General features: G+C 42.7%; 1 protein-coding gene across 2 annotated transcripts in view; it reads left to right on the top strand.

Annotated features, from left to right (window-relative positions):
* Nucleotides 1-18639, top strand: part of sema4c (sema domain, immunoglobulin domain (Ig), transmembrane domain (TM) and short cytoplasmic domain, (semaphorin) 4C) — a 110539-nt gene that overhangs the window by 55261 nt on the left and 36639 nt on the right. For both annotated transcript variants that reach the window (XM_086313360.1, XM_086313359.1), the window contains 2 exons: nt 725-928; nt 17394-17548. In XM_086313360.1, coding sequence (XP_086169486.1) covers nt 805-928; nt 17394-17548 — 279 coding nt within the window. In that variant the 5' untranslated portion in view covers nt 725-804. The remainder of the gene's footprint in view (nt 1-724; nt 929-17393; nt 17549-18639) is intronic.

Below are 18639 nucleotides of genomic sequence, written 5' to 3' on the forward strand. Positions count from 1 at the left end.
TGACAGAAATAGCTCATGTATCAATCCTTCCTGCAGCATCATAACAAGTCAATCACCAGGCACCATTATTGGACTGTAATGCTACGTCCTAGCCGCACACTCGATGTTCATTATGTATAAGCCAATTCATTTACAACACAGTGCTATTGGATTGTCCTTGTCTCGACATTCATTTCCCACCACATTGGCGTTTGATGCGTTGCCAGCACCAGTTAACTTTGATAACTCAGCCCCGGCTTAATATACTGCCGCTGAATTGGCTTGACAAGAGTTTAGCGATAAGCTATTTCTGAGCTTTCTGAGTGGCGATAGCTGGATTATCACTCGGAGCGAGGGAGAGGCAGGAAAAAACTTTGCTGCTAACCTTCCTGGCCAAAAGTCATTAAAATGTTTAGTTTGTTTATGTTGGCAGACAGGCACAAACAGGGGCACGTACAGCGATTAAAACTATGTCCTTGTAGGCTTTAACGATTTGCATAACTCACTCCTCTTTTGCATTATTGTGGATTTTGATGACAGTGTTCAAATATATTCTGCATCTTTTCAAAATGAGACATTTATCTTTCAGAGCGGCTTGAGTGTGTGAACTCTTTTGTGTGGCTTTTTGAAAAATGCACATGTTGTAAATACTGCTCTGACAAAATTGTTTCTGATAAGCAGCTAAGCCAATAAAATGAAGTGAATTGCTGCCTCCAGCTGATGTGATTTTTTTCTTTTGCTCCAGGCACGCTGCCAGGAGCTGGGCCGTTCTCTCAAGTTGCTCTGATCGACTGATTGATCCCTCGATCCATCGCTCAGCGCCAAATGGGAGCTCCCATAGGAGGTATGTGGGGGACGAAGGTCCTCCTCCTGGTGTTTCTGGTCGGATGGGAGAAATCGCTGGGCCTCAACTGGAACCCGATCCCGCGCAAGACTGTTCGAAATCAAGGTGAGCGATCAGTGAATTAAGAGCTGATAGTTTGTAATAGGGATGGAGTAAGTTATAATTTTGGGATGACATACTGACATATTGTCTTCAGGCCAAGGAGGGACCCATGGGTGGGCCCAGTGAGAGAGTACTAAAGCTTATGTGCCTCCAAGTGGAAACAATCACATGTACTGGGATTTTTTATTTACTTTTTTTTTTCAGTTTTACAATCAAGCTTTAGCATAGGTTGTTTTTTTCACCTGATATCTTCACACACACAAGTGATAGTGTTGATAAACTATATACTGTGAATACTAAAGCCTCGACCTGGGTGTTTTCACCATTTTCATCTTTGTATTTTGAAACTGTATGTGATGAACAAGGCGTGGATCTGACCCTAAGGACACAACAGACGTCACAGACATCTAGTCACAGATCACCTCCTGCTTGCTTTTAGAAAGAATTCAGGTTTAAGACAAATCAACCTGACTTTTCGGATTCATCTACACTTTTATACAAAGTTGCTGACAGTATGCACTCACAGATACCATAAATATCCCTGCCCTACAGGCACTATAAGTTCCTCCAAATTGAATTCTCTGCATTCCTTCAAAGATCAGCCCTGTTAAGACAAGCCATTACTAGGGATGGGTACCAGTATCTGGTGCTATTATGGCACCGGTTCTGACATAATCGGTAGTAACCAGACCGAAAAGCAGCACACATTTCGGTGCTTTATTTCGGTGCTTTTTTTTCCTGAAATGTCATACACTTTGGATTCTAGCCAATCATTTTACCTTTCCGAGGATAGTAGGTGGGCCCAGGTACGTACGTTCTTTCAAAGCAGAGATACAGATTAAAAATGCCCAAGGCGAAGCGGTCAAATTCTGGCTATATTTCACAGCAAAAGATGCAAACTCAGCAGCCTGCAACAAGTGCTTTAAGGTGATACTGTGCAAAGGAGGTAACTCCTCGAATCCGATGAAACACCTGGCGACGCATAGCGTTTTTTTTAAAAGCCGAGAAATGCACCGTATTTGATAGCTTGCTGCGAGACCTCACACCGTGCACATCTACTGCGGGTGTGGTGCCTGTTATCGGACACGGAGCAACATCCCCCAAAAACCCGAAGAGGAGAGTCCTGGCCCCTAGCCCTGCCAGTGTTGCAGAAATGATGACGGATGATGGCAGCAGCAGCCGTTCTTCTCTGCGTGAGTCGCTTAATGTTGTTCGTGTGTAATTTACGTTGAGTAGGCTAACCACGTTATTACATTAATGCATGTAAGGTGAACTAGCAAACACCGTCGTAGTTACATGCGGCTGTCTTCTTGTTTGATGGCAGATGCTCCCTTCACCCTGGCCAAAAAGGCTAAAATGACCAAAGAAAAAGTGGAAAACAGCTAAACATGAGAGGTTTTTGGACAAAATTGGTGTTTTTTCCATTGATTAAGCACTGCTTCCAGCCAAGAGTGATACCATATATGCCCCATAGCTGCAGAAAAGGCTAACATTGTTATCTTTTTACAAAAAAACAGCTAAGAGGTTTGTGGGCCAATTTTGTGTTCTCCATTCTTTAAGCACCGGCATCGTTTCAAAAGTACCGATTTGGTACTGGTATCGGATAAATCCTAAATGATACCCATCCCTAGCCACTTCTGGCCAGTGTTACAGAAGGTGATACATTTACACATCCCTGATATTATATCCACTGACTGAATCCTCTAAAAGAAATGTTTCATTTTTATGCGGTCTTCTGACCGAGCCAATAAGGTCGATTTATTAGACTGATAGATCAGTCACTGAAATGACTTATTTGGTCAGGCATCGGATACAAAACCAATAATTGGACAGATGTATTCCATAACAACAATCAGGAGGATTTCTCCGTTATATCAGAGGTGGAGGTTTTCTGAGATAAGGCCCACATCGACCCTCAGTGAAACAATGCATCAGTATAATCCTAGCGCTCAGCTGAATTTGCACCATTTATCTCAGCTCTCCTCTGCAGCCAAACCCAGCTTTCTTCACTGAACAATGCCAATTGTTGCGAGCTAAGAAATAGTCTTTTTTTTAAATCCCTCCAGGGAGAAGAGCTGCCTCACTCTCTTGGGGATTAGGGAAATACTATAAAGAGAAGTGGGGGGGAAAAAAGCTGTGAAAAAGTATATTTTCTCACCTCTCTGTTCCACCTATCCCACCTTTCATCCCATATCTCTAGCTCCCTTTCTCTCTCTTCCTGCTCTTTCTTTTTTGCCTTTTATCCCTCCCCTCCCCTCTTTTGCTTTGTGTGCCGCGGCTCATTGTATGAACCTGAAATGCTCTTATGGCGTTTTCACAAACAGCTTCGATTTCAGCCGCTCTCGAGGAGAATGGTGCGCACGGCGGTAGCGGCAGCGGCGAAGGAGCGTGGGGATATTTCAAAAGCTTCTTTCACAGCCGCTATCACTCCCATTCTCCTTTTCTTTTTTTTTCTATATCCTTACAACACCTCATCACTGGCGTTTTTGGTGTAATGTAAGGACAGAGAAGATGGGGGGAAAAAACAATCAGCAGGGTGTTGATAGTTTGTGGTGAAATGCTCCGTTGTGACAAAGTGAAGCCAGCGCTGGCACAGAGCAGCACAGATCTCTGCTGCTGCACTCTAGCCGGCACACACTTTGGCTGGCATACACTTGTGGCGAAGACACACCAGACAGGGGAAACGGGGACATCTGCTACCAAGGAATAAATAACCCTTTTTTTGCATTTTTCCTTTTTAGAAAAAAAGTGTGTTGAAAGACAACTCCCGTGGTTTCTCGTGCAGCTTCGCTTTCATATCGGGAGTGCCTCTGTCATAAAAGTCATCATAAAAATCTCATCATGAAACATAGGAGAAAGGCAGATCGCGTCACGTCATCTCTGATTTGAGTGTGGCTCTCACGTGCAGTGAGATTCTTGATGCAAAATGAGTTGCATTGGAAACAAGCAGGATTATCATACCTGTTGACAGATTTCTTCGCTTGGCAAGAGAGGGGAAGGAAAAAAATGAGATTTTCAGGCCCTGCTACTGGGTTAAATGACTTATATGGATGGATTCTTGCTACAGTGCTGAGAAGGAGATAGGAGAGAAATGGGGGGGGGGGGATACAGCTGCAGAAAGAGGGAACGATGGATTGGAGTGGAGAGACAAAATGAAAAGAGAGGGAGAGAGAGGGGAGGTATAATGGAAAGAAAGCAGGAAAGTGAGCGAGAGACTGGGGAGAGAGGCCAGTCAGTAACTGCCTTAAAAGGGCAGAAAGTAGCTTCAGAGGATAGACAGAGAGAGAGGAAAACACAGACGCAAACTGCCGGCCGTTCACCCAGCAATTCACATTGCACCTAACCATCTCTGCGAAGCATCCATGTGAGCGCGTGTGCGTGTTAGACAGACACAAGAAGACGGGCGATGATAAAAGAAGACGGAAGGAAAATATAGAGCGACGGAGGGCCGTTCTGTTTATACGTATTTGTTTGGAGGGAGATGTCCGTGTGTGTGTGTGTGTGTGTGTGTGTGTGTGTGTGTGTGTGTGTGTGTGTAGTTGTGAATCTGCCTATCTAATCTCCCCTTGTTTATACGTGTGTGTATACTGCTTGGTTGACAGTCTGAGGGATTTGGAGCTTTTAGGTGGTATAGGAGGGGAGTGTGTGTGTGTGTGTGTGTGTGTGTGTGTGTGTGTGTGTGTGTGTGTGTGTGTGTGTGTGTGTGTGCTGCTGAGTGAGTTGGGTTATGGTAGGGGAGAGATGGTTGAAGAGATAATATTTACCCCCACCCCCCTCACACACCCTGCAATTAAACGAGGCTTACATGGGGTTGCAGGAGAAGAAAAGCAAACATCCTCTCTCTGTGTCTCGCTATCTCCCCTCTTCTTCTTCTATTTCTTCTTCCCCTCTTATATTTTTTTTTAAAGTCACATGTTGACATTTGAAATTTTAGGCCTGTTGTTATTCCTCACCAGCCACTCGCCACATTAGTGGAGGGGGGGAAAAGAAATCACTGTTGGCTTCTAATGAGACATTTTATGTACACACATTATGTATGGCCCTCGTGGAGCTGCTAATGAGTGCTGAAAATTTACATACTTTACATTTTTCGCTCATATTTTCTCATTCTGCACCCTGATGTAGTGCATGTGTCTTGATTTCTTTTTCCCTTTTATACGGATAATATTTCACATTTATGTTCATATTGTACAAGTTGCTCATTCATCCTTTTTCGCAAAAGGTTTTCTTACCCATGAATACTGAGATGCTGTCTGCTTTTTCTACTTTTTGACTTACCCATTAGGCACTAGAAGCCCGCTGGTTCCCGGAGGACCTAATTCGTTAACAATGGGTCAAACTAATTCTCTAGTAGTAGTTTGTAGCAAACTAGGGGTAAAATAAAATAGGGATAGATTGTGCATTTTTGGGATGGAGGGGGACATCTAATTGTTTGGGGGTGGGGGGTCTAATATAATAGGGTCTTTTCCTTTAAAATATAAGTGTGTCTCAGGGTGTATGCTCTTGTGATTTGGTGCAATTAAAATTGAAATTGACCCTGCTGTTGCCAGAGGTGTTTAACAAATTTAAATGAAAGACTCCTACAAACAGCTGGAAGGAACAAACACAGTTTTAGCTCATGATATATTGTCAGTTTTAATAAAGAGCTTAATGGAATACAGTTCAACAATAGCACTGGAGTCTGTGAACAGGGCAGCTTAATTTAGCTGCACTGGTGCACTGCACTAGCCTATATGAATAATGAAAAGTAGCAGCTTTTTCCTCTCTGCTACAGTTCCCTGTCACTCTGTGCTCACGCTGGGCTTAAATGTGGTGATGAAAAAAAGGTTTGGGGAACACAGCAAGTCTTTCCAAGTGCAACAACTTTTGCACAGGTGTCTCACTGTAGGTGGCATTTGTACAAATAACGGTAAAGAGCGAAATGATGTGCGGTGGTAGTGCAAATGGCAGAAAAGCCAGAAACCAAATATAGGGTTTATTTTAAATTAACCTTCCCGTAGCGTCTATAAGGTAGTGGAAGTATATTGAAATGAATGTGCTGTTCTCTTAATTCAAAACAAGCAACTGTTTTTTGATTTTGTCAAGTTGACATTAACCCAGGTCTACACATCTGTTAGGGTCATGTCACCAGGCGAGCGTTTTTTGTGGGATTTCTTGGCAACATTCTGCCCGCCTCGCTACTTAATCTTACAAGTGGAACAGATTTCAGATATCTGTTGTCTGTGCGCCTCAAATCTGACCTTGTCCTTCTTTTTGCACCTGCTTTTTTGGATTCGATTGGATTGTAGTATCCATTATGTTGCTTTAAGCTACTACTTTCACACACTTAACCTGACCAATTTCCATTGACCACAGAAAATGCTTTAGCTGAAAACACCACCGTCTGTCCCAGTCCTTACTGACTTTCTCTGCTGAACACCATATTTTATTCCATGGCTTTAGCTTTCACATACGCTCATACACAACCACACATAAACTTCTCAGCCCCAGCCCAATGACAGAGGCCGGTAAGCCAGAAATCTGACAAAACACAGCTGTACGGAAAGAAAGAAGGAAAGAAAGAAAGAAGTTGTAGAATCTAAGCCCTTACAAATTTGATATTATGCTTGAAAACCTAGCGAGCTTTGATGCTGAAAATGAGCCCTGCATCTTTAAAGAAAGGCCAAAGCAAATGTACGCCTCGTGATTTAAGAAAAGAAAGATTGAGAAAAAAACACACATACACTCTGTAGAAGCAGATTGGAAAAGGGCTGGGCCTCTGACCTCCAGAAACCTCTCTCTTCTCTCTCTCAACCTTCTTTCTTCTTTACCCTCCTTCTTTCTGTTTCTCTGCCTTATCTCCTCAAACCCTCCAATTACAGTAATGAGTGGTTGAGAGCGAGGGAGAGGAGGAGGCAGAGAGAGGCTGTGCATGACTGGGAGGATAGATGGTGGGGGGACAAAAGTGGGAGGGAATGGAAGGAGGAGATTCATCATAGCTTTTTATCTGCTTGAGTGCCAGTCATCCACTGACCCTGTGCTGATTGGTCGGGGAAGATTAACAGCCGGGACCAAATGTCGAGACCTGCGCTGCTCTCTGTTGTCGTTCTGACTTCGTGAGGGCTGATGTGGGGGCAAGTGGGCATGTGCATTAAAATGAAAATGCCAGTCTGAGGGTACTCTTATCCAAAGGACCTTTTTTTTGCAGCAGTGAGGGACGCAAACTGTATGCAACGGTTTTAGATTATGAAGAATGACGCACAACACCTCACGGGTTGTTTAAGCAGTCGATTTGATTGCTTTCTTCTTTCATGGCCTGCCAACTGATGGGGTTAAAGTGACACATGCTCATATTAAATATTCCTATTGTGTTTCACACAATGAGGTCAGTGTATGTACAGATAATGCGTTTGAGGTCAAGTTTTCTGAAAATCTTGTGGATGTAATGACTCAAGAAGAAACATCAAGTAGGAGGCTGAGGGAGGACAACGACTAGTATTTTTTTCTATTTTTGCATCTATATGATGTCACTGAGAACAGATATCGCTAATATGGTCATCTCTGGCACCTCTAGCTCCCCCGTCCTTATCCTCAGATCTTTATTTTGCGATTATCACTTAGTAAGAAAGTTGTAGGGAAGGGGAGAGCAGATAAAATGCTTCTCTCAGACTGTGGATGAACTGATGGGAGGGTTCACTGAAACCCAACGTAAGACACATAAGGAATATTTTGAACTGTAAAATCAAGCGAGGCTGTTCAAGCACAGTCCATTAATAAAAATATGGAGCATAGAAGGTCCACTTCTACACAGCTGCACTGTGATTAAATGAGTAGAAAAATGCTTGAACTAAGTACTACATAATGATACTCGTCAGAAATGTCAGAACTGGAATGTGCTGTCACTGAGGTGGCTGAATGTTAATACTACAGTCAGCAAGACTCTGAGCAGCAAATTCCTGAATAGAATTTGCCGCTGAATTGAAAATGAATAGACACAAGAGGACAAACGCATACACTCAGACCACTGGTGTCTGTCTAAACCAGATTTAACTGCATACAGCAGCGGGCCCCAACCCCCGGGCCTCGGACCGGTACCGGGCCGCGAGAGTTGAGGCTCAGGTTTGAAATGTATGGTTTTCAGGGTTTTTATCGGTTTTCAGCGTTTTTCCTGGGTCTTTTCACGTGTGTTAGGAATAAATCTTCTTTTTTTCGGTTCCGCGACACCTTAAAGGCCCGTACGTGAAAATATTGTCGGGCATAAACCGGTCTGTGGCGCAAAAAAGGTTGGGGACCGCTGGCGTACAGCATGAGGACACATTTTCACTGTAGTTCTCCATAGTCTTTGTGTCTTTTGTTGTGAAATCACTGGAGGTTGTGGCCTTTAAAATCCCGAACTCCATTCCACTCCACAGGCTCCCTTGTATCTCTCTGTGTGTGTCATCAACACAGCATTGTGCACAAAGCGGCCTGGCTCACCACAGCTGGTGCCCGTCGCTGTAAGGCTCATACATGCTGAACCACGACGCATGGAAAAACTGTACTCTTGACTTCAACCAGTTCTTGATTTGTTCTGCTTGTTGTGGATTGCAGTGGCGACACCCCACCGAGCTAGGCTGTTCACCACCACCGCCGTCGCCCCCACCTCTTCCTTTCATCTTGCCTCGTCATCCCCCCTGAAAACCAACCCCCACCCCCAATGGGCTCACTTCTTCTTGTGTTAATCCACTTTTACCACTTCCTCCCCTCCCACTCCATCACGCTCTCTTCCAATTCTCCTGAATTGAGCGCTCTATAGGCGTGACTGTTTATCAAAAGCGGCAACAATAAAGCTTTTACAGAAAACAGATGCTACAAACAAGGATTTACACGTGGAAACAAGAAATGTATCACCTTAAAACCTGTCCCTTTATTTGGTATTATTTTGCTTTGTTCAGCATCGAGTCGGTCCTGACATGAATTCCAATGAAACTCGCTCAGTGTTAATGAGCCCTAAATAACAATAGGTAGATTCAGCTAGTAAGGGTATGCATATCTTTCCCTTTAATGTCTCTGTCTTTCTTCATGCTCTCATTCTGTCGTACACCTGCCTTCCTTGTGAACTTCTGTTGAGCAGACGAAGCTTTGCTGTGTACGTGCGTGCATGTGTGTGTGTCTTTGTCAGAGCAGTGTTGTTTTTATTCTTTCAAAAAGGGTGCCTGCTCTTATGGAGGTCTGTGCACACGCTAGGGTCTATCTGGATGATTGTGTGGGGGCGCTGAGCGGCGTCTCTCCCTCCTCTGTCTGTCTTGTCTCTGCCTCTCATTCGCCGTTTTGTCGCTGCTTCAAAGCGCCCCCTAAAATAGGCCTTTAATCACAGTTTAGTGTGCAAGTGGCTAGGCGGTTGGAAGCTATAAGAAGAGGCTGGGTGTATTTATAGCAGACAGTGAGAGGAAGGCTGGAAGGCTGGTGGAAGCTGACCGCAGTGGCGAGTCCCGGACTGAGAGCTTTTCACCCGGCCATGAAGCAACAGGCGCTCCCCGTGTCCCGCCTCTTCAATGGAGCTCTGTTTGGACTAGCTTGGCTTGATTTAGATTAGGGAGGGTGGTGAAGCTTTGACCTGACCGTGACATGTCCTAGTGAGTCGTGCACATTCATACACACATATGATGGGTCTAAATGCAAGCAAGTACACACACAGCTCACATTTGCATACAGAATGAAATGCAGTCACATCTTGATTTCTTTCAGCATTTGGTTTAAGTTCATCTGTGTTACTTGATCAAAGAAGACATTTTTGTCCTTGTTTTTGTATCCAAAGAAACAATAACATACTATGTTTAAGAGATGGCTTTTGATCTGCTAAACTTTTATGACGTGAAAGTAAACAAATGAAAGCGTTTCATCCTTGACAAGGTTTTCCTCTCGTACGCTGCACTGTGCCATCCACTTGATAGTTTTGCAGAACACTCCAGTCGTTTTATGTGGGTTGTGTGAAATGCCTGTTTCGGTGCATTCAAGGACACGCTGACACATCTGTGCAACACAGCTCAACGTTGTGGCGTTGTACTGATCCGGGTAGGCTTATTTAAACGCACAAACATTCGTTTCTTGAGTTGTACGTACGTGTAATGCGCCGATTGGTCACATGTAAAAGAGAGCTGCAACGAGATCAGTTTAATGTCTTTTCTTTGTAAACTTGGCTCAGGTCCAAAAGTAAGCAAATCAATATAGATTGACTAATATTTGTTAATATATTAGTGTCAGGATATGTAACGATAAATCAATAAACTGTGGAGGTAAACACAGACGACACGAGAGCTCTCACTTCTCACGCCAACTTTGTTCTTGACCTAACAACAACTGACTACATCGCGCCACAAAACTCAGCAACACACTTCCTGTACACTGGGTATGAGTGGAGCCCTCCAGTGGTCCACCACGAAACCAATGAATCATTTAAAAATTAAAGATGATTTGAAGAGAGAAATACACTAGAATGTGTCCACTAGAGGGCACTCTGCAACTTGCTGGTTGTTGTATTTGTGGTTTGTTTGGAAAACCACAAACACAACAATCAGCTGATCCCAGTAAGGTCAAGTGATCCATGACATAACTTTTAACTGCATTGTTACATGATATTAGTAAGGTCTCAAAAATAACTGCACATAAATGTTTGAGAACTCTGTTTATGTTTTCTGTGTCTGAAAGACGAAAAATATCCGCTGATATATCAGGTTTTAAATCACCAAATATCGGTCTTAAATTTCCTCGTTCGATCAGGCACTAGTCTAAAAACTGCAAAACCTTTGTTTGACATCTAAAGTCATCAAATCACTGTTTTGCAGATTTTGTTTTCAGATGATTTTTCATCAACTGAATTGATTTCAAGGTTCAAGATCTTTCGAAGTTCAGTTTCTAGCAGCACTGTTCAGGCTCTCTGGCTTTCTGTTTGTTCTTTTGTTTGTATTGCTCCCCTGCCTGTTAAACTCATTACACCTCCCCTCATGTTTGCTCCTCATTTTTTATTTGCACTCTTTTATTTTCACTTCTCTTCTGCTCCCTGTGATTGTTTTATCCAGGCATCAAAGGCCTTGTAATTTAAGCCAAACCGCCCTCAGACATACACACAATCACCAGGTCCTTAAAATGATGGAAAAATCTGAAAATAGTCTAAGTGTCAGGCTTTAAATAACATTCAGTCTAAAGAACAGTGAGTTCTTTTCAGAGAAGAAAGACGCCTTTCTGTATGCCGTGTGTACAAAATACTTCCTTCAGGATTTTTCTGATCGTGTAGATGGAGTTTTTTTTCCCGTCCCATTGACACACACAGAGATGAACCATACCACCTGTGGACAAGTCTTGTGTTTGTTGTCAACAAACCCTCTCTCTTATGAGGTTGCGACCTCCAGCCACACACGCACCCCACAGGTAGCCTCAGGGTGCCACAGTGCAGTGTAAGGTGGAAAGCGCACGTGCCCACATCGCCTCTTAATGACAGAGCCGCTGATCACTTCAAACAGGCCACTCGGAGCAAAACTTTCCATCTGTTGGTGGAGGGATGTTGAAGTCACTGAGCAGGTACCCTGGAGAGCTGTTTGGGACTTTGAACGCATGTGTGTGTGTGTGCAAGTGCAATGTCTTTTACTGTGTTTATTCACTGTGGGTGCATGTTTACGCGCGCACTGATTGGTGTTGCCAAGAACCTTCACACAAATGTGTGTGTGTATGTGTACCTCAGTACACATGTCAGCTCTGGAGTTTTTTTGCCCAGCCGTGTGGAACACAGCAGATGTGTTCAGCTCTCCCCCGAGGAAGCCTCCTCCGCTCTCTCCCTCTCTCTCCTCTCACTCTCATCTAGCCCGTTCATCCGCACATACCCCCCAATGTTTATACGCCACTGCTCTTCAGATAATAAGCTGACTTCACTACTTATCCCCTTCCTTCCTTTGGTTATATCTTCACTCCTCCCTTCCATCTCTCTGTACCCTTCAAAACATGTTACGACTTGGGATTTCTTTAAGCTGAACTTGTCCAAATTAAAGGCTTTCAGTGGTCTAAGATGGTCCAAATGCTGCTTTAAAATTGGTTTGTTAGACCTTGGAGGTTTAAAAACCTGGTATATTTGCTATGTTTTTGCATCTGTTTTGCCCCTACAGCAAATAAAGACATACATAACTTAATTCAAGGGTCTGAAGCTCACACTCAAAGTACTTTAACTATGATCAATGGACAATAATCTATTTTGTCTTTTAGAAATCTGTTGCAGGTGTGTGCACCAGTTATTAGAGTGCATTTTTGCCCCAGAGCCCCTCAATGATCAAATCATACTTTTTTGTGCATTACCAAAATGGGTTTTCAAGCAATGGATTTGCTGTTCAGTAAGCAGGGACATGCAGACAAATCTAACTCTTCCATGCAAACCGCATCAATCAATGCAACCAAAGCAATCACAAGGAAGTTCTTGGTGCAGCTCCTTTGGCAGCCAGGTTCACCTAGTGATAGGCGGTTACCCGGAGATCACTGACTGCCCTCTAGGTCACGTGTGAATGGGGCCTTAGCAATTGATTTTACAGCAACTACCTGCAGCTAATTGCAAGCAGTCAGGGAGTAGCGCCCAGTAGTTACCAGGCCGTCACTTTCTAGTTCATATAATCTGGTGGTGGTAATGGTAGAAACTGATGTGCTGGGGTTCATTGAATTAGCTTTAACCAAAAGAAAAACCCCAGACACATGGTTCCTTACATAAATGCTAGTTAGATAGTTAAGAAATCTAGAATAGTTGAGGTGTAATGAGACTATTTTCAATCACTGTGCCAGATTTCACAACGTTCCTGTCTAGGATGTAGCTGCAGGATGACTATATCCCAACAACAACAGTGACATGTTGAGCAAAGTGTGCAGTTGTCAGTATGTATTCCTTATTACTGTCACGGCAGCTGTTAAACCATTAATTCAGCTGCCCTCCTGTCTTCAATCATCACTGGGTTTCAGCAGGGATGCATTCACAGGTCAGCACATCTCCTTTTAGAGCAACACATTTCTTGTGAAACTCACAGAATCAGAGCCAACCAAGATGTGGAACACTGCCTCAATATGTTTGAGATGAAGGAGAAGAGATCAAAGTCTGTGCAAAGCAGGACAATGTGTCACCAGTTGGCTGTAACAATGCATTTTTTGGAAATTGTCTTAGATAACAAAGCAATCTTGGGCCAGGGGCGAGGTTAAATGGTTGTTAGGGATGTTCCCTTGTCCTTGTTCTGCTTAACTGTAGTGCCAGCATTATTGTGTTTTTGGTATCAAGTGGTCATAGAGAATAGAAAAAAGGCTTTGAACCTTAAAAGCAAGGGCATTGTAAGGATTAAATAGTTTACACTCTCAAGCTTACAAAATGTCTCCTTTTTTTTTCTTTTTTAACTTCGCTTTCTCGTCTCGCACACACAAACCCGCTCACACATGGCGTGCTCCTTCAACCAGAACAGGCTTCTCCTTGTATATAAGTCTATTTAGTCCCAAGTAGGCCACAGCATCACATGAGCAGTTAGTCACACCATAAATCACACACCGGTTCCTGATGCTCCCTCCCTGGATTTCAGCTGCTATTTTCAGTTGAAGCGGGGGGGAAAAGGCGAAAATGTGAAAATACTGGTGGCATAGAAAACAAAAAAAAAGAAATATCCTTATTCAGTATATGAGATCACATTACGTGCGGGCGCTGGCTGTCGTCGCCTCGCATTTTGCACACATTCTATCAGCCTGGATAAAGCGAGAGAGGGGAGGAGCAGGAGAACAAGGTGACACTACAAGCAACACGAGTGTGGATAATGAAAACTAAACACCATCCTTTTTCTCTTTCCTCTCGTCTCTGTCTCAGCTTTCCCTTCTGCTCTGCACCACTAGTTTGTCTGTATGCTTGTCGGGGGATTTGAATGGTGTGCGCGCGCATGTGTGTGTGTATATGTGGGTGCGTGTATGTAGGCATGTGTGTGTGTGCGTCTGAGAGCGAACAGCAAAACAGTAGCTGTGCCTTTTTAAAAATTTTATGGAAAAAAAGTCGACTGTAGCTATTTCTCCGCAGATGGGAGCTCGGAGAGAACATTTTGTGATTTTTGTCATAATCTTTCTGTGATTGTTTGTGTCAGCCTGTGAGCAGCAAAAAAAGACAAACAACCCCAAATTGCAAGTAATCCACAACAAATTAAACAATCCTGGAATGAATCAAATCAGTTCAGCTATTTCATGTCAAAGGATGATAGCTTGAGTTGACAAGAGCTAAGTAATATTTTGTCATTTTAATCAAATTACAGCAGTAGTTGCAGGAACAGCTGAGAAAGAAAACCAGCCTTGTGTTGTAGAAGGGATTCTAATGGCCAGCAGGGGGTGACTTGTATAGAAGAATAGAAGAAAAAGAGTCTGACTTGAGACGTTATTTCCTGATTAGTTATGTTTTCAGTCGCTAGTTTTGTGTCTTCAATACAGATTTAATGCAGAATAAAAGGTGGTTAACCTCTGATGACTTGGACGCACTTAACGGTTAGGATCACGGCGATGACGTAGACCTGAGAGGGTTAATGACAAGTCCAAGCACTCACCTACGTCTTTTATTTTCAAAGAACCACGAGCAAAATGTTCAATGCGAGGCTTCAAGACAGTAGTCCACAATGACGCTTTTTTCACATACAGTCCATGAACTAAGTATGAAGAACATATAAGCACATTAGACCAGCGGTCTCCAACCTTTTTTGCAGGACGGACCAGTTTAATGTCAGACAATATTTTCACGGACAGGCCTTTATGGTGTTGCAGATAAATACAACAAAATAAAATGATACGACCAAGACAAAAACTGTGGTATTTTGTAAATATAATAGTAAACACAAATTCACTGTGTGTAACTTTATTAGCAGCGTCCTCGTGAAATGCGCCAACAACATTGAGCGTAACGTCCTCCTTTCTGCCCCTTAATGCTCTCTGGTCGCTATGGTAACGCGTAAATATTTCTTTCAAAATAAGACACACAACTACAACACGGTAAAAGACCCAGGGAAACCGAGCCAACGATAAAATCCCTGAAAACCTTAAATTTCACACCCGAGCCTCAACTCTCGCGGCCCGGTACCAAACAACTCACGGACCGGTATCGGTCTGTGGCCCGGGGGTTGGGGACTGCTGCATTAGATTGATTATATAACCATGTAGCGCTACTTTCAGCTGCTCTTTTATTTACAAGGGGCACCACAGCAGGTGCCTCCACATGTTTGACACAATCCCAAAAGCTTTTACGTCTCCTCCCCAGATCAAACCAGGCAAATGCGTAAACCACTACACTATGGAGCCACTTCACAGAGTGTGCTACAAGGACCATAACTAGAATTCCCATATTATGCGTTCGTACAGTTTCCTCTGACTGACAGGTTGTACTCTATTTCTTTGATTATAGGTGCAGCACTCAATTTACAAAAGCCCTTTGTGTTTAGACCAGAACTGAGTTCAGAACAAGGGCAGAGTCCTGCAAAAGCAACTTAGTAACAGTACTGTTTACCAAACTTCTTGTGTCAGACCATTTATTTCTCCTATTTCCAAGGTAACGGTAAAAGCAGAGCGCCGTTTGTCAGAAAGATTATTCAAAAATGTCATTAGGCTTTCTGGAGAGATGAGCTGTGCAAATATTAGATGCATATCCGAATCTCTTTCTTTACAGCAATATTTCATTAGTCTGTTAGATTGCGCTCTCCAAGTCGCCTTTTCACACATGTGGATGGTTGGGGTACACTACCAACACTGCCAGCTCGGCATGGAGTGCACTGTAGCACAAAAGTCGATGTGAAAAGTTTCTAATTGTCCCTCAGCATCATAATGTCGAGATGTAGCTCTGTTCAAGCAATGTTATAATAATGTAAGGTTCTGCCATCAAAAATAAATAAGCCACTGCGTCTTCACTTCTTCAAGTTCTAGGAGTGAATGTTCTCTCTAGCAGCTGACAGCAAAACTTTTGTTGTGCTGTGCAAAGTTAGACGTATGGCTTTGGCAAGTATATAAAAAGCAGACTGCTTTGAGGGGTTTGCAGACCTTTTACACGTGCAAAAAGCTGTATAAACAAAGCATTATATGGGCTCGTAAAGCCTTGCATTAAAATGTGATCTACGTGTGGGAGTGCAAGATTCCAATCGCGCTTTCATTTGCATTTTCCATTTGAAATAATAATGCCAACAGGTCCAACTTTAAATCCCTGTATTGTTGTGTACTGCTGCTCTGTATAGCCTGGATTACTCTGCTCCTTTTCAAAGAATGAGGATTTTTTTTTCTTCTTCTTTTTGTAATACTGCAATGCTGAGTTTATAAGTGCTTTAACAATCTCTGGCCTAAAAGCTGTGTTAAATTGAGGCTAAACACAATTTAAGTTGTTTTCCAAAACAAGATTAGTCGATTTTCTCAATTTGAAAACTACCTCTCCTAATGGAATTTTTATTGAACAAGTGTATGAATACAAACATCTCGGCTTCTGGCTCATAGCAAACGCACTTTTAAAACTTGCATTAAAGCGCCGGCTGATTGAAGCCGTTGAAAGTTAGTTGCGATTCTGCAGATTGTGCACTCTTTCAGTCTTTATATCAGCCCTAGATCAATCATCTGCATTCATTGATATGCTCCCTTTAAAAGCTCTAGATTTTGGAAAACTGTGCTATTAGATTCATAATGTTTGGGTGTAATGGTACACACCCATGCACTCTTCATCAAAACAAGGGCTGGTCTGAGAGAGCATCATTGCCTCTTGTTTATTTGCACAGCTTTTCTAAATAGACGCCGGCCTTATCTCGCTGCTGACATGTAGATCTGGAACTTATCAGCCTTTCCCCGAAGACACGGCTTCTGCTCCAGGTTCTCAAAGTAAATACAGAGCTTGGGAAGCTTTCTGTGCAGTGCTCCATCGTGCAGGAATAATTTACAGGAGATCTTCGAGCTAGATATTGTGGGTAGTCTCAGCAAACTCTTCAAGACCTGACGTGTCTGACCTCCTTCCTAACTTCAGCTGTGTTGTTTTAATTAAAATCTTTGTCAGTTAAACTAAATCTTGGGGGGGGGGGGGATATTTTTATGATGCCACAAAAACAGAGCCCAGACCAGTCGACGTGCAGTTCATTCTCAGACCATTTTAATGAATATAAACCGAAAAGTATGTATCAACTTTTTGTTTAGTGACACCAAAAAACCTCTCATGGCACAGGCAGCACTCTGTTGGGTAGCATTTAATGGCTGTGTGCTGGCACAACACGAAATCTTAGCAAAAGGATGTGGGAGAGATGAATCGTGGTGGATGACACTAATCTATAGGCGGTGGAGTGGGTGAGGCTTGGAGGTGCGAATGAGCTGAGACATCAACAAATTTCACGAAGGAGAGTGTGAAATGTTCCTCTCAGGTGTTATTCATCTGTCAACAGATCAGCCAAAAGAAATGCAGCTATGCGTTATCATGTGATGTAATGCACCGATGTCTCTGTGTCCCCTGATCCAGATGTGTTGGACAGCATGGCCAGGTTTAGCGTGCCGGGAGTGTTCAACTACAGCATGCTGACTCTGTCTGACCACGAGAGGGTCTTGTACGTCGGAGCACGGGAGGCTTTGTTCGCCTTGGACCCCAATGACATTAGCAGACAGCTAAGGCCACAGGTAAAGCGCACATAAGCACATGAACGCACTTTAAAAGCTTTTTTTCTGACAGTGAAAGAGATACAAATACATTACAGTTCAATAAGGCCAAGGAAGGATTTCAAGAAAAATAATTACCATCCGACTGCCACTGCAAACACCCACGCATTCTCAAACTCTTTTGTAGAAATGCAACAAATTAAATGATAACACATAAGATTTAATATCACACTGCTTCATGATGGACAGTTCAGGAACAAAAAACATCCTCCGCACGACTTGGTACAGAGTGCCGCAGAGATAAACACACATTTCAAATACTTAATTTAAACAGACCAAATTCAATTATGATATCATGTGTGATAGAATTATTATAGAAAGTCTTTAAAAATTATGAAGGTTCAGCTTGGATGAACAGGGAAGAAAACATTAAACATAATCTCTGCCTGTGCCACACTTTTTTGAAGTCTGTTAACTAACAGAATGACCTTATTCTATTCTTTTTTCCTTTTGGACTCAATGACATTTGAGAGCACATACTCTGGACATACTCTGGCAGGCAATCAAAGGACTTTATAGTACAATAACAAAGTCGACTGAGTAATACTAGTTGTTGGGTCTTTTGTCAGTCTGGCCTGTATTTTTTCTTAACACTGCAGGCCACATTGAAGCTTAGATTGTAAAAATTGCCACGCAAATGAATACATTCTCAAAATGTAATAATCCTCGAAGGGCCAAGAATATAATAAAATATATTAAGAGCTGTGTGCTTCCAGTGTGTCAACATTTCAATAAAGAAACTGTGTTGCCTTAGTATTGGCCCACATGTATTTTTTAAGCTTTTTTTTTTTTTTTTTTTGAAAGAGCAGGAAACAGCACACCATTGTATTAGCATCAGTCAGTTCCATTTATGGACCAGTTCACCTTGTTCTGGCAATTTAGAGCCCACTTCCACACAGTAAACTTATTACACTGCTCTTAATTTGTGAATAACTGATCCCATTGGCTATGTAGAGCCAAAGACCGAATTTATACTAAAACATAAGCATGCAAGATAAGTACAAGGAGATTTTAAAAAGCATGATCCTAATTCAAACAGGAACTTGAACATA

The sequence above is a fragment of the Aulonocara sp. 'chitande type north' Nkhata Bay genome, linkage group LG12 (genome assembly GCF_057382095.1).
Source record: "Aulonocara sp. 'chitande type north' Nkhata Bay isolate Kocher_YH1m ecotype deep benthic linkage group LG12, A_spYH_male_GT1.1, whole genome shotgun sequence".
In the NCBI taxonomy this organism is placed as follows: Eukaryota; Metazoa; Chordata; class Actinopteri; order Cichliformes; family Cichlidae; genus Aulonocara; species Aulonocara sp. 'chitande type north' Nkhata Bay.